This window comes from Nannospalax galili, unplaced genomic scaffold (genome assembly GCF_000622305.1).
Source record: "Nannospalax galili isolate Female #2095 unplaced genomic scaffold, S.galili_v1.0 scaffold1437, whole genome shotgun sequence".
Taxonomy (NCBI): domain Eukaryota; kingdom Metazoa; phylum Chordata; class Mammalia; order Rodentia; family Spalacidae; genus Nannospalax; species Nannospalax galili.
The window spans coordinates 112,437-128,446 of record NW_008341050.1 but is presented as its reverse complement, the minus strand read 5'-3'; the positions used below and the strand labels follow the sequence as shown (position 1 = coordinate 128,446).

At 49.2% G+C, this 16,010-nt stretch overlaps 1 protein-coding gene across 18 annotated transcripts in view; it reads right to left on the bottom strand.

Moving 5' to 3' along the window:
• Window positions 1-15,092, bottom strand: part of Camk2g (calcium/calmodulin dependent protein kinase II gamma) — a 59,263-nt gene extending 44,171 nt beyond the window's left edge. For 17 of the 18 annotated variants that reach the window (XM_008836549.2, XM_008836559.2, XM_008836561.2 and 14 more), the window contains exons 1-3: window positions 15,064-15,092; window positions 14,763-14,857; window positions 1,773-1,832 (exon numbers count right to left, since the gene is read on the bottom strand). In XM_008836549.2, coding sequence (XP_008834771.1) covers window positions 1,773-1,832; window positions 14,763-14,857; window positions 15,064-15,077 — 169 coding nt within the window. In that variant the 5' untranslated portion in view covers window positions 15,078-15,092. Of the gene's footprint in view, window positions 1-1,772; window positions 1,833-14,762; window positions 14,858-15,063 lie in introns of those variants that run through there. The other variant, XM_029565108.1, reaches the window with a different exon arrangement.
• Between the last annotated feature and the right edge of the window lie 918 nt (window positions 15,093-16,010).

The window sequence follows — 16,010 nt, the reverse complement described above, 5'->3', positions numbered from 1 at the left end:
TGACTGCTGTTCTGTTTCTCTCTGTTGGCCATCCCCTATCCATGGTCCAGTCCCACTGCATTTTTCAGGTGAAGGGCTGACTTCAGAGGCTACCTGGGAGCTCCAGCAGCTCTAAGGCCCAGACTCCCTGGCTGAGAGGTCCTGGCTGTGTGGAACACTCTGCACCAGGTGGGGCCAAGCACCGGCTAAGCCAATCTGCTTCAGGTGTAACCCAAGCTGCTGCTTGTGATCTATAAAGCCCTGCATGGTTGGAGTTCTGATTACCTCAGAGCTGCTCCTCTCCCAGTAGGCTGGAGCTAGACCTCAGCTTTTCCACATAAGAGTTCACATTGATCCTTCTGAGATCTGGGGAGCCAGGGGCTGGGTAGCTCTGGAAGCAGCATCAAGCTTCAGCAAGTCACCTCATCGCCCTAGTGCCAAGAGCTGAGCCGGCACTGTGGGAGCCCTGATATTTAGGCCATGCCTGAGGAGTACAGAACATGTGTTGTCTTTTGTGATGACTCAGGGCTTTTGGGAAAACCTAGGAGATGCTGCTCCCTGCTCTGCATCAAGTCGATACCAGGGTTTCTGCCTGGACACTGCAGTCAATCCAGTTTCTGTCCTTTCTGTAAGGAGAACCAGCTCAGGGCCAAAACTTTTGGCAAAGACTCTCTCAGCTGAACAATGTAAAACAGAGCCAGAGTGGGCTGTGGCAGGCAAGCCTCCTCAGGCTTTAGAACAGCCAACAATGTGCTCTTGTACCCCAGTCTGGGTAGGAGCGGGGAGAAAGTAGACCTCAGCTTTTCCACATAAGAGTTCACATTGATCCTTCTGAGATCTGGGGAGCCAGGGGCTGGGTAGCTCTGGAAGCAGCATCAAGCTTCAGCAAGTCACCTCATCGCCCTAGTGCCAAGAGCTGAGCCGGCACTGTGGGAGCCCTGATATTTAGGCCATGCCTGAGGAGTACAGAACATGTGTTGTCTTTTGTGATGACTCAGGGCTTTTGGGAAAACCTAGGAGATGCTGCTCCCTGCTCTGCATCAAGTCGATACCAGGGTTTCTGCCTGGACACTGCAGTCAATCCAGTTTCTGTCCTTTCTGTAAGGAGAACCAGCTCAGGGCCAAAACTTTTGGCAAAGACTCTCTCAGCTGAACAATGTAAAACAGAGCCAGAGTGGGCTGTGGCAGGCAAGCCTCCTCAGGCTTTAGAACAGCCAACAATGTGCTCTTGTACCCCAGTCTGGGTAGGAGCGGGGAGAAAGTCTCAATTTTTTCTCCTTCCCCATCTAAGCAGCTCCTGCCATTCCTTCTCCAGGGAAGTCAGGCAGGCAGGGGGCTTGCTTTCCTGCTCCATGGAACACAAACAGGAGTGCCATGGAAACCTCCAGAGTGTGCAGGACACCGAAACAGGGACAAAACTCTTAAGTTCAGAAACAAAATCCTGAGCCTTTCATGAAGGCTACTGATGGCCCTGGTGACGGACTCTGGCAGACTCGTAGCCTGGAACCTCACACACTGAGGACTTTGGATTTCAGTCCAAAGACAGAAGGATAAAGAGTCTGAAACCTATTCAAAGGCCTCACATCCCAGCCCTGAGATGGTGCTATGGCCATGGAGACACTCAGGTCTCTAAACAAGAAAGCTCTAAAATTCTGACACACAGTTGCCATTCTGCTCAGAAAAGACACCAGGTGAAAACCATGCCCAGAGGTAACTCCACACACAAAAGCAGAGAATCTCAGTTCTCCTTGCCTTCCACAAAATACATCCAGAATATTCTGTAGGGCACTCACCAATGTTTGGATGTTTCAAAAGTCGGCATATCCGGGCCTCTCGCTCTAGTTTCTGATGATCTAAAAGGAGACAAAAGAAAACAAGTCATCCATCCATTCTATCTGTGGCTACCTGGCTACTCATTTTTCCTTTCATTCTTAGGTACTTTTAGCAATTTGCTAAATTAACACAGCAAATCATAGCAAACTTGGAGACAGTTATTTCCCAGGTGAGGAAATGACTTGAGAGGTTAAATACCTTAAACCAGTGAGTGGCATACCAGGATTTGAATCCAGGTCTTCAGCTAAAACCTTGGTCTCGTTCCTCTACAACAGAGATTTCATTGGGCTAGAGTGTTGAGAATCATTTTCGTATTAGAAGCAACACAATAGTCCTCCTACCACCCCCCCAATATCAGAGGGGGTTATATTCCAAGACCCCTAGTCAATATGCCTGAAATCACAGATAGTACCAAACATTTTTACATAAAAGCACTGTGAAGGCCTATGCTAATTAATCCTAGCACTGTGTTAGGAGGTAGGAGGAACACAAGTTCAAGACCAGCCTAGGCTACATATTAAGAATGTGTCTGGAAAAAACAAGGGCTGGAGGTAAGCACATACAAGGTCCTGGGTTCAATCTCTGACAGTGAAAGAAAAAAAGCCCACACAGTGGTATCAACACTGTAACCTCAGTACTCCAGTACTTGAGAGGTGAAAGCAGAAGCAGAAGTTCAAGAAACTTTGTCTTAAGGGGAAAAAAAGTGACTGAGTTACTATAATAGTTGATCGATCTGATAATGAAGAAGGCCACTAAGTGACTAACGGGCAAATAGTTTACACAGCATGGATATGTGGATGATTCACGTCCTGAGTGGGATGGAGCAGGATGGCAAGAAATGTTATCATGTTACTCAGACAGCATGCAATTTTAAATTTATTAAATGCTTATTTCTAGAATCTTTCAGACATTTGGATTGTGGTTGACCACAGGTAACTATAGAAAACCAAGGATACAGGGAGACTGTAGCCTAATACAGTACCAGGGACTGTGCTTGAAGGTCTACATGTATTCTCTTATGTAGTGAAACGCAGTGATACTGATAATGAAGATGTGGGAGATCAAGGTGATGATTTAAAATAACAGCACTAATAGGACCAGTGAGATGGCTCAGTAGGTAAAGGTACTTGCTGCTAAGCCTGACAATCTAATTTTGACCTGAGTTTGATCCCTGGGACCCACAATGTGGAATCAATTTCGACAAAGGTCTCCACACGCATGCACTCTATGGCATTCATATGCACACAAACACATAAGCGTTAAGAAAAATATTTTAAAATAAAAACTAAACAGCAGTCATAGCTCACACTCATTAAAGGTTCACTTTGTATAGCAGAACACACTACAGGAGATTGGCACAGCCATGACGCCCATTTTATAGAATGAGAAACTAGGACACAAATCTTGCTCTTCCTCAGGATACTCTTGGCTGTCTACTGCTTTGAAATCTGACTTCTTTGCACTCAGACCTGGAGATTACTGTTTTTTGAAGAAATGGCCAGAATCCAAAAGTTCTCAGATCCAAGTGAGGTGGGTAGGACAATTCCTTCCAAGGGAAGGTAGAGCTCCAGGAAGAAGACTCAGAGCAGGGAAACCTAGAAGCCACCCACTCTGCCTCCTATCTCTCTACCTGTTCACATGTGGCCAAAGTCACCCCCTTCAGAAAGCAGTCCCTGCTCTTCTTGGCAGGCTGTGACTTCTCCCCTGACCTGCTCTCCAAATCTCCCACTGCGTTTCTCAGGCTTTTCTTTTGGTCATTAAGTTCTTCAAAGGAGGTTTGAAGTAGTACTTTCTAGAGTTTTTTTTTTTTTTTTTTCTGTAAACAGGGGCTCAATAAGGGCTTAACAGTAACAGCAGTGTAATAACTATTGCTTACTAAGCATTTACTACATGCCAGACAGGGACAATGATCCTCATAGTTCATCCTTACAGAAACACTGTGCAGTAGATGCTTTATTACATACAAATGAGGAGCCAGGTGTGGTGGCAGAGGCAGGTGGATCTATGTGAGACAGAGGCCAGCTTGGTCTACATAGTGAGTTCCAGGCTAGCTGGGGCTATAGGGAGACTCTGCCTCTAAAATAGATAGATGGATGGACAGGTAGATGAGGAAACTGAGGCTTAAAAAGAGGAAGGAACCTGCTTAAAAAGAGGTAATGGACCACTGATGAACATGATCAGGCCTAGAGCTCTCTTCCTCTGTTACGATGCTATGACAGAAGGAAGGAAAGTGAAAATGTCAAGCAAAGACTCTAGGTTTCGGAAAAGAGATTCCAGTCTAATCCAACTCACCAGGTAAAGCAATTCCTCCCCTCCTCCATACCTCTGTTTTTGAGGCACGGACGCATGTAGCCCAGACTGACCTCAAACACACCATGTAGCTGAGAATGACAACCTTGAACTTCTTATCCTCCTGCCTCTATTTCCTGAGTGCTGGGATTATAGGTGTGTGCCAACACATACAGTTTATGTAGTACTGGGGATTGAACCCTGCCTGACCTTATACATTCTAGAATTCACCTACTGAGCTCCACCCTAGCTCTCCTGTCTTTTTTGGTAGGGGTTTCTCCTTATCCTGTCTCTAGTCTATACAGCAAAGTGTCTCTCTCTTTAAAACCTCCTGTGACCCTCTCACAATAATCTCACCAGGTAGGGGCTACATTCCTATTTTACAAATGATGAAACTAATGACCAGAGAAGTTAAGTAACTTACCAAAGGTCCAACAGGAAGAAATCAAAGGCATCAAATCCTGGTTTGTCAGTCTGAGATAATGCAAAGATTACAGACTAGAAGGAATTCACCTACATTGTTTTACCAATCATCCCCAGCTTTTCCCTAAACTCCCCCTCTAGCAATAGCTCTGCTTTGTGAAAAGAGGTGGGGACAGGCAGAGATTAGTTCCTGCTGCCCACGTAATCCATGACAGCTGTCCACAGATCTGGGTCAGGCCTTCCTTCTGCCCTCAGGTTCAGCATGACTAGTGACCAGGATTCAGCTAGGAGAACCCCAGGTAATTCCCAATTCCCACATTACCTGGTATCCCTTGGTCCCTGGGCAGAAAAATGTGGCTGGGGACTTCCACCAACTGAGGCACTCAAGGAAGCATCAATAAACCTGCTTGATGGGGGAGGTGGACTTGCTCCTTCCAGATCTGGCCATTCATCAGGGTAAGCCCACCTTTTCTCCCAGCCCTGGCCCCGAGACCAAGGTATCAAGCTAGCAAGCCAACCCACCAAGCTGCAGATCCACCCACTCAATCTCTGACCACTCACTCACCTCACCAACCCATGACCCACAACTCTTGGGTGGGAGAACAGCATCTTGCAATGTGGAGGTGGTAGCTGAGGGAAGGCCCAAAAGATTAATGTTTATCTTCTCTGTTACGTCTCTTACTGGCTAATGGTTACAGCCCCACAACAGCAGCAGCACTAAAAATAAGGAAGAGTGCTCTGGCTTTACTAGTGACTCAGAGTAGAGAAAGGAGACAGAGATCCAGGCTCCCAGGAGCTGCCCAGGGTCCAGAGAAGTCATGTTACCACTTAGTTGAACCCTAATTCCAGAGTCAAGCCACATTATCCTGACAAGGCTCACATCTCAGAACCCCAGGACAGTTCTTGCTCTGATTCCAAGCCATGAGGTACAGCAATTAACACGCTGGTTTTGGAGTCAGATAGCTCTGGATTGAGTTCAGTGCTGCCACATCTGGCAAATTATTAAATGCACCTGACTCTCATTCATTCCTTCAAAAGTATTTACTGAGGTCTATCATATGACAGGTACTGCTCTGGATGTTGATAAACAGTGATGAACAAACCAGACAAAAGTCTCTACCCTCATGGAGGTCTCATTCTACGGAACAGAGGAGATGGTGGTAGAGGACATAGACAACAAGGAACCCAGTGGTGGATCAGCTGCTGTAGCAAGTGCTATGAAGAAAAACAAAGCAGGGAAGAGAGAAAGTAGCTGGTCAGGAGAAGGTTCAGCAAGGAGGCGACATTCGATTAGGACCCAAAGGAGATAATGTGCTAGTCACTTATCTTAGGAAAGTTTCTTTTTTTTTTTTAAATAGGCTGTCCTCAAACTTAGTATGTAACGGAAAAATGTTCTTGAACTTCTGATCCTCCTGCCTTTGCCTCCCAGGTGCTGGAATTAGAGGAATATTCCACCACACCCAGTTTATGTGCCTGGATCGAATCCAGGATGTAGTGCATACTAAGTACATACTCTACCAACTGAGTTACATTCCCAGGCTGTGGAGTTTCATACTTCTAAAATGGAGACAGCAACACAATGTTTAAATGAGGCAATATGGTTGAGTACTTAGTATGGGGCCTGGCACATAACAAAAGCCTCCTTTCAAGGTCCACTGATAAAGAGAACAAGGTGTCCTGGAGAAGGCATATACCCATAGCTCTCCCCCACTGTCTCTCTCTATATGTGAGTGTGTGTGAGAGAGAGAGAGAGAGAGAGAGAGAGAGAGAGAGAGAGAGTATGTGTGTGTGTGTGGTGGGTGGTGAGACTGTGTGGGGACCCAGGTGTGCAGGTACGTGTGCACATGTGTGAGCCTGCATGTGAGACCCATGGCTGACATCAGGAATCATCTGAGAACCCTCTTCCACTTATTCACTGAGGCAAGGTAGCTTGATTAAACTCAAGGCTTGCCAGCATGGCTAGTCTTGCTAGCCAGCTTGCTCTGGGGATCCCCTAACTTAACCTTCTGAGGTTAGAATTACAGGTGGGCTACCACACCCACCTGGTATTTACATGGGCTTTTGGGGATCCGAACTCTGGTCCTCATATTTGCATGGCAAGTGCTTTAACTGCTGAGCCATTGCCAGAGACAAGAGGGCAGCATCTGCTCTCCTTTCCACCTAGACAGACACAGGATCCAAAATGCATCAACTGACTCCTCTGACCTGTTCTTCCAGGCTGCAGATGATGGCAAACAACAGAGGTTCCTCAGACAAGAGGGTCACCTCAGGGAGTGCTGCTGACCACAAGACCCCTTCTCTTCCTCAGCCTTGTTGGTGATGGCATCCTGCCATCCCAGAGCTCCTCTGTTCAGTAAGCCATGTGCTTTCTGCCTACACCATGCACAGCCTGACTTCTGGTTATGTCCCATAACTTTCTTCCCATACTTTCTGTCCTGTTGTTACCTGGGGACTGGTCATGGTTGAAAAAAGGGAGTGCTTCACATCATCAGGAATCCTTCTTGATTTTAAATATTTTATTATTTTTATTTTATGTGTATGAGTGTATTGCCTGCATGTGAGTGCACCTGTGTCATGCAATGCTGTGGAGGTCAGAAGAGGGCTTCAGAGTCCCCTGGAACTAGAGTTAAGGACGATTCCTAGCCACCATGTGGGTGCTGGGAATTGAACCTGAGTCCTCTGCAAGAGCAGTCAGTGCTCTTAACTGCTGAGCCATCTCTCCAGCCCCGAGAGTATCCTTCTTTAACACAGCAGCACTAAAAGGGGTAAAGGCCACTGAGCTGGCTTGGTCCACTGTGGTAGAAATAGGCCCAGGCTTGGCACCCCAAGGTGAGGACACTCCAGCAGGGCTCTGGCCATAAAGGCATCCTCTTCCTTTGACACACCCCTTCTTTCAATGACTACTTCACAGTAGCTTGGACCTTCCTGGGTTGACCCTCCTGCCACCCACACTTTTACTGGGCCCCTCCCATCCCTCTTCTCATAGCCCAGCCCCCCCTTCCTGTTTGACAGCAGCCACTTCCCGCTTTGCACAGGGCCACTTCCTGCCTGCCTGTGTGCTATTACCATGGAGACCCACCCTGCCGGCCTTCAGCCCAGCTACAACCACAGCCCTCTGCAAGGTTTTCCCCCTCTAGAGCAGAGGTGGCAGCAGAAGCAGCCTTATTAGGGAGCCTGTCCAGCCCTCAAGGACCTGTTTGGACCCATCCACAATGGTCTACCTAGGGCACAGCCAGGCCTTGGACAACAAGGATAACTGGAACACTGCCTCTCCCACTTTCTGCCCAGATGCTTCAGGACTTGGTCCGGGACACTGCAATTTCATAGGTAGGGCTGCAAGGGTTGACCAGATATAGCAAAGGAGGTAGGAAAGAGGAAGCAGATGATAAGACAACTGCAACAGCATCTAACAAAGGTGCACACAGAGCCCCACAACTGTCTCTCCCCTCCAACTCAAGAGAGACTCCTAAGCATACTTTTCTTCACTTCCCCCAGATAAGACAGGGAGTGCTGGCCATTGATTCTCCATGACCCTGCCAAAGATCTGTACACTGATTTAATGCCATTTCTCTAAAACCACAAATGCCAGAACTAGTTTCAAATAAGAATTCTGTTGTCATATAAACATACAACCCTCTGTAAATGGGAAAGGACACATGGTCACACTCTGGCCATAAGGACTCCCCCCTGTGTTCCAACCTCAAAGATAATCTTCCCTTTTCAAAGGGTACATTGCAAATCTGTGTCTATGACCACAACACCCATTTGAGAAGCTCCTGGCAGCCCCCTCAATTTCTGACAGTGGATGGAGGCAGCCTCATCTTTTTGCCCTCTTGGTGGTATCTTCTCTACACAGTTGGCGAAGCCCTGCTCTGACTCCTCAGGCATCACTCTGGGGAGTGGAAACAAGGGCAGCACAAGGCTCTGCTGTCATAATCCACCTCCTCCAGCTGCTTATAAACAACCTCAAGCCTTGGACACTGACCAGTGGGAATCTTAAGCCACAATCCCATTGACTTCCCTTTGACACAGAGATGCCACATCCCTTCCTCTTTGAATCTCACTCAGAAGGTGCAGAGTCCCCAATTAAAAGCAAAGTCTGTCCACTAAGTGGGTGCAAAGTCCCTGTCTTCTAATTCCTTCATACCCATTTAGTTAAGGGCTGTGAATACAGGGGAACAGGTCCTGAAATGTGCCCATGAAAACCACTAAGGCTCTGTCTGTGCACAAACCAATACCCTGCCTTCAGCCCTAACCTGAACAGTGTCGACCAGGCAACACAAAGCCCTGAGCCAAGCTGTGGCCTCTGGATCTCAAGATAAGAAAAGACTAAGGAGGTAATGGTGTCAGGTGCCAAGATGTGCCCCAAAATTCAAGCTCCAAACAAGTCTTGACAGAGAAAATCCCCATGGGGTCACTTGCAAGACCCAAGAAGGCAAGGTTCTGCCTGTGGACACTTTGGCCACTTTTAAGGGCCAAAACAGGGTCAGCTGCTAAGTTCTCCATGCCCCGAGCAGGTCTCCTGGTGCCTGTAGCCTTTGCCCGCTGTTTTGGTGACATTTCCTTCATGGTAACCAGCCCCAAGTAAAACATCCCAGGAAGCAGCCCCTAAAAATAGCTCCTCCCAGGGCAGTAGCAAGGGGGGGAGGGGAAAGAGAGTGAGGAGAAAAGAGGGGAGCAGATGGGAAGCTGCTGCTGATGGTGATAGGGCCCAGGGAGTAAAAATGATGGGGGGAGGTGTGAGTGGCTGGAAATGACCCCACCAGAGCCCAGAACATGTGAGTAGGGATGAATGAGGCACTAAGGAGAGATTTGTTCTGCTGGGCTTGGAACTTTGGGGGCTAGTTGAACAGCATAAGATGACACAGGATTTGTCACAGGAAGATACCAGAACCTGTGTTTGAAAGCATATAATCGCAGCACTTGGGAAATGGAGACAGGAAGATCAGGAGTTCAAGGTCATCCTCAACTACATAATGAGCTTGAGGCCAGCTCCATGAGACCCTGTTTCAAAAGAAAGAAAAATAAAGGAAGGAAAGAAGAAAGGGAGGCAGGGAGGGAGGGGGCGAAGGACGGGAGGGTGGGAGGAGAGGAAAGACAGGCACACAGCTCAAGGCGAAGCAAAGGCTATGCTGTTTGAGGATGCTGGGGTCTGAGCACCAGCAAAACCACGTGCATGTATGAAGCACAAAACAACCAAGAACAAACCCGGAACAAATCTTTTATGCCTTGGTTTCCCCAATGGTCCCAGGACAAGTATGTCTGGCCATGGGCAGGTGACAAAGGCACTCAAGAGGTGCAAAGTGCTCATCTCTTCCTGTCACCACCCTTTTGGCACCCATGGGATCAGGGCCTTGTCTGTCTGCCAAAGCTGTTCAGAGAGCAGCAAGCACAGAGATGGGGGTAGGAGTTGGTCACACCCAGCCCTCCCCTTCCCTGTCTCCAGCCTCAGCAGAGAATGGGGTCAGCTACTCACCTCTAGGATTTCACCACAGCTTCAGACAAGGGTATGATGAGCAGGAAGAAAAGCCAGGGCCTTGCCTATAGGATGGGACACCTTCCACCCTTCATCCCCATCCAACACAGCACCCCAGTTCCCTCTGGGAAGGTAGGTAGGACAAGGTGACAGATCAGTGTTCTGTTACTAAGTTCCACATTTCACCTGATGGTATGATGACACTGGCAGAGCAGAAGCATAGAAGGACCTCCACCCTGCTCCCTCATCCTCTGCAGGAAAGAAGTCAGAGGACTTTAATCACTTATATGCAGGATGCCAGTTCTGTTTCCAGAAATTGGCTTATTTTATCCTCAGGAGAAAAACATGGTTTTATACAGAACCTCCTTAAATGTTTCCTCGGGTCCCAGAGCTCAGTGCAGCACAGAACTCCCTCTTGTTCCCCTCCTTCCATTGCTACCCCCATCCTGTCTTCTCTTCCCCTCACTTCAACCAGATCCTTAACAGGAAAGTCTTACTTGGAGATACCACAGGGGACGCAAATGTCATGGGGGCTACTCAGGCCAACACCAAGGGGGTGGGGACTTTCAGCTGGCACCATTCGGGGGGATCCCATTTCAGTCCCCAGGGCCAGCTGGACCCAGAAAGGGACAGCCTTTACCCTTCTGGTGGCCAACATACCACAACACCAGCCACTTGGCCTACCATAGCCTCAGACACAGAGTGACACCCCAACCCGGGGACACAGAATGAGGCCCCTATTCACAGAACAGCTCGTGTACACAGATGATCACGTAACAGCAGAGATACCACCTGGAGAAGGCTGGGCTGAGGTATGCCTGGTGAATCCCAGGAGCATGGCAAGAGCAACTGTTGTTGCTTTTGTGTTTTTGTCTTTTTTGTTTTAAGATAGGGTCTCACACTATGTAGCCCAGGCTAGCCTCAAACTTGTGGCAAATCTCTTGCCTCAGGCTCCTGAGTATTGGGAATACTGGAAGGTGCTGCTCATTTCACTTGACCTTTCTTAAAGACTGGCTCATGATTACCTGAAGCACTTAAAAATGCAGATTCTGGGGTGACGTGCAACAGCATCACTGTGGATAAGAGCCAGGAAGCTGCAGTTTTAGCCAGTACTCAAAAGTGAGCTTTACACACTGAAATTGAAAGTCACTGCTTAAATAGGAAGTCCCAATAGTGGTCCTATAAAGCCATTCAAAAAAGGAGGAAAGAATCATTAGCCACACTGCCTCACGCCCCAAGAACAAGTCTTTATCTTCATGTGTCCTCTCCAAAGCAGCCTGGATCAGGAAGGGGGAACCCAAGCCAGCACCAGGGTACAAGTGCTCAAGCAACTTGACTCTGAGTTTCCTGGGAGCCAAAGCCAAAAAGCAACTGTGACTGGCTATGCAGCCCTCTTCATTCATTCACCGTACATGTATATGCTCGGTGTGCATTGGGCATTTGGCTAGGACCTACCTACACAAAGGTAAAGATAAACACCTTTCCCTCACCTCCCAGGTTTTCATGAAGAAGGCTTTTCTTACATGTAGCTTCAAGAGAAATTTCTTCACATGAAGTATACAGATAAATAAATAAATAAATAAATAGATAAATAAATAAATAAATATAGCAAGTGCTGTAACAGATTTCATAACACTCTTTTTGGCAACATCTCTCAGTAAGGCCAAGGGCATTACTCCAGTATCCATCTTGGTAAAAGGAACTGGAATCCAGAAATAATCCAAATACAGAGGTTTCTTACGATGTTCCAAGGATAAATCCTAAGCTATGCAGAAATCAGAAAAGACCATTTGCCCTTCAACGGTAGCAATATGGGGAAAAAAAGGATTTGGATGTAAGCAAAGAGAGCAGGATATAAAATGTTATGCTCCACGAGGTGAAAATCTGTATGCTTATGAATAAAGATAAGAAGGGAATACGAAGATTTAAAAATAAAAAAAGACATAAGGGCTCAGGCTCTTGCGGGGGGCTGCTCTTAAATCTTAAAATAACAACTTATCATTGCCATCACCTGGCCCACTAAAGCCTGTATCCAAGCCTATTTTAAATGCCTCCTTCAGCCTAGTAAAGCTAAGCTCAGAACCATGGGCTCCTGCAAGAGTCCCAACTCCACATCTACCACCGCAGTGAAGTAAAAACGATGACGTTACCTAACTTTCAGTATTAGACAGGCCTGCAGATAAAAAACAAAACTAAAACACTGCTCAACACGCACCTGCATGAACACCCTACCTGACAACCAAGCCAGCAATGTCGGCTTTGGAGGCCACAATGACAAGAAACAACAGTCCATAAGAAGGTTTCCTATCCAGATCTGACCCCTCTACACCACCCCCAAGACCAGTGGTCTCTCCCTAGGGGTCGCTTGGGCCACCTCACTATGGACACCAAGGAAAAGCAGCTTTCCACCCTTTTTCTTTCCTTTTAGTTTGTAGCACAGAGAAGAAAGTAAGCCAGCAGTCATCCCAGAAAACACAGCAAGCCCCTTCAGACCTTCATAGGTGACCCTGGTGGGCCAACGACATTCCTAGACACGGAAATCCAATACCTGCAGAGGCCTAGACAGACAGACAGCAGCAAGTGAAACCCAGCCCCAGCAACAGCACCTTTATAAAATATACAGCGTAAACTGAGAGGCTGCAGGGAAACCACAGCTTTCCCTCCTGAACCCCATGGGCACAAGCCTAGTGGGGACCTTAACCCAACCCTCTCTCTCATCCCTTATGTGGGTACCCATGGCCCAGAACACTCCTTGCTCTCTCCATCTCCAAGACAACACCCTCCCACTCTCCCACCCCCAAACAGCACTGGCACCTACACATTCCCGACCCTTCTTGTTGGTATCTGAGCCCATCCAACAGGCACAAGCCTCTGTCCCAAAGTTAACCTGGTACATAAACCAGAGCCTCAGTCTTGGCATAACAACCTCTCAAGTGGGGGAGTTGCTGTCTGAGGCATATGATCTTATACAAGAATCCTTTTCTCAACTTGAAGAGAAAAGCAGAGAAATTAAATCTCATCCAGTTTGAGCAAGGAAAGAAGGACACTAAGATACGAGTTTGGAAAGAAAGGATGAGGTAGAAAGGACCTAAGGAAGGGAAAGACACTATTCCACAGATCAGGAAGTTCAGGTGGTAGGGAAGGACTAGAAAATGAAAGCCCAAGGCAGGGTCACCATACCAGCTGTTTTCAGATCCCAATTGCATGTTCCTCTCTCACCCCTGGGTTAGCAAACACTGGTAAGATGGGCAAAGCAAAGCACCATGAACTGGAGACACCAGACATCAGCGCCGTTTCTGATATACCAGGGCTATGCTGTGTGGGCAGAGGGAGGTACCCAGCCTCAACTCATTCCTGTCTGCACCTCCATTCTTAGTCAGAGGATGTCTGACAGAGAACCCAGCTACTGTTGTCCCTCCATCCCAGGGGAGGAGGGCATATGACCACCCACATATCTCTATGGCAACCATTGCCTTGGACTCAAGGTACCCTAGAGAAGGAAAATAAACAAGCTAACTTCACAGTCAATGTACATGAACAGTTACAGACAAGGAAGGGAGCTGGGTGAAAGACAGCAAAACAAGCCTTGGTAGAGGGAATAAGGAGAGACTCCCAGGAGGCAGACATGGCCCCATGGAACAGCTCCTAGAACATGACAGAAGCCCACCGTCACCTCTGTGCAATTTTATAGCTTCTGAGTGCCTGGGACATCTATTATATCTCTTGCCCCAGAGATGCCCACGTCATTATTGGCCAAAGACCACATCTTCCCCAGGGCATGTGTCCTGGTTCCTAATATATTTATGGGCATCCTACTGCCCAGCCCTAATTCCTTTCTCTGAATCGTATTTGTCCCTGTGCTGCACCCTGAAGTTCTTCAGGACCTGACCTCTGTACTAACCAAACCTGGTCGCTGAACACTTCACACATTGCTGGGTCTACACCTATCAGATGAGGCAGGCTTGGCAAACACCCAATACCAGCTTCAGAGAGTGTACATTGGAGATGTTAAAGACAGGCTCTGGCCCTCTTGGTCCTAGGTACTCAGGAGAATCTCCAAAGTGAGGATCTAAGGCCTAGGACTTAGGTTCCTCACACCCTGAGGCAAAGCAATGCAGCTCCGGCCCAGACCAGGCCACTGGGATTTCCAGACCATGAGACATCATCACCCTCCACCCAGGACAGACTACATCTGCTGCTTCACCACCAACTTTGTAATTTGATCAAAAAAAGCAATCAAGTTCATCTGGCAGGATTTGTTCCTGAGAAGCCCTCGCCAGTAGCAGCCTCCCCTGATGTTTACAGATTTCCTTCTCTTGGGAGTTCTGCCGCCTGGTGGGCAGGGGTGGCTGGATTCATCAGAACTGCTCATTTTCCGCATTTCCATCCTAAGTTACCACCAAGGCACAATGACTAGGACAGGTCTGCAGTGTTCACTACTGCCCTAAACAGAGGGATTCTGATTATCCTAAATTAAGAGCATTCTATTCCATGTCAATCATGACCCCAGATTCTCCACTGAGGACCCCGAACTTCCTTAAACCTCGGAGGAGCAGTGCAACTACCGCTACCTCTCTTTTCTCCCTGAGCATCTCCGATTTCTCATACACCTCGTCATCTGGCTTCAAAACTCACCCACCCCGAAATTCCAACTCATCCCCAAGGGCTAAAACACATACTCCCCGCAACTCCTAGGCCATCTGCAGAAGTAACAGCTTCTGGAGGGCTCCTCAAGGAGAGGCCAAGATGGGGGAACACTCACCTCGGGCTGATAACTTCTTGGTATTGATGATTTTTGCTGCATATTCTTGCGTTGAGGTTTTCTTCACACACCTGCGGACCACAGAGAAAGCACCCCTGGAGGGAGAAGGGGGGAAAGAACTGGGTATGGAGCAGGACAAAGTGACACAGACACGCTTCCCCCCATCAGACTTCCAATCATAGGCCAGCACAGGCAGGAGGCAGGAGGCTGAGGCCACCCCATGACACTGAACAGATGGGGGTGGAGTACCACCTGGTTCCCACCCCCTCATCTAGTCCCTGGGCAAAGCAACAGCCCCAACCTCAGGCTGTACATCAGGAGCTGGTGGGCGATGCTTCAAACACACACCTGCTGCATCTCACTGATAGTCTTGCGGTCCCAGTAAAGACAGCCAGGAGGAAGAAGGAACAGGGAGACCCCTCTCTCAGCAAAAATAGTTGAGCGAAGGGGACAGGGAGATTAAACTTAAGGTTCTAAGATTCCCTGAGAGCGCAACACCTTCCAATCAGGCTTCATTCAACCCGCTGCATCCCAGCTCAACTGACAGCAAAGAAACAGAGGACAGATGTGAGCCTAACATCCACGGCTCTCCTTCCTCAAGCTATTTTCCTCTACGTGCCCCGCCAAATGGGTTGCAATCTACCGCTCTGGAAATATCTAGGGGGGCGGGCGGGGCGGGGGCTGCAGTGGCCAAGCGCCGTGCCGCGGGTGGGGGCGGGGGCACCGGGGCTGCGGCGGCCAGCTCAGCGCGGAGGGGAGGGGGATGCTGCGGCTGCGGCGCTCGGCTCCCGGGACCACTGCAGGGGTGGGGGGAGGGGCCGGGGGTGCCGCAGCACTGCCCAGCAGCGAGGCTAGGATCCTGGAAGCGGCACTAGCGGGGGGCGGGGCCCGGCACCCAACAGCTCCCCACAGCCGAGCACCGCAGCGGGACTGGAGCTGCAGAGCCGGGGAGGGTCCCGACTGCCAGGGGCGTGGGAACTGGGGACCCGGGGTAGCGAGAGCTCGCGAGCCGAGTGGTGGAGAGGGCGGGAAGCAGGCGGGGTCCAGGCTTGGGGGGCGCCTGAAGGGTGCGGGAGGGGCGGGGCTGGAGGGCGCCCAGGAGCAGCCCCGGGGCTGCAGTTCCCGCGGCAGCACGGGGTGCAGCGGTCCGGCAGCTGCTGCGGGGCGCCGAGGGGTCTGCAGGAGCCCGAGCCCGCGGTCGGGGAACCCCCGCAAGGCGGCACGCGGGAAAGGCTGGGGGTGGGGCGG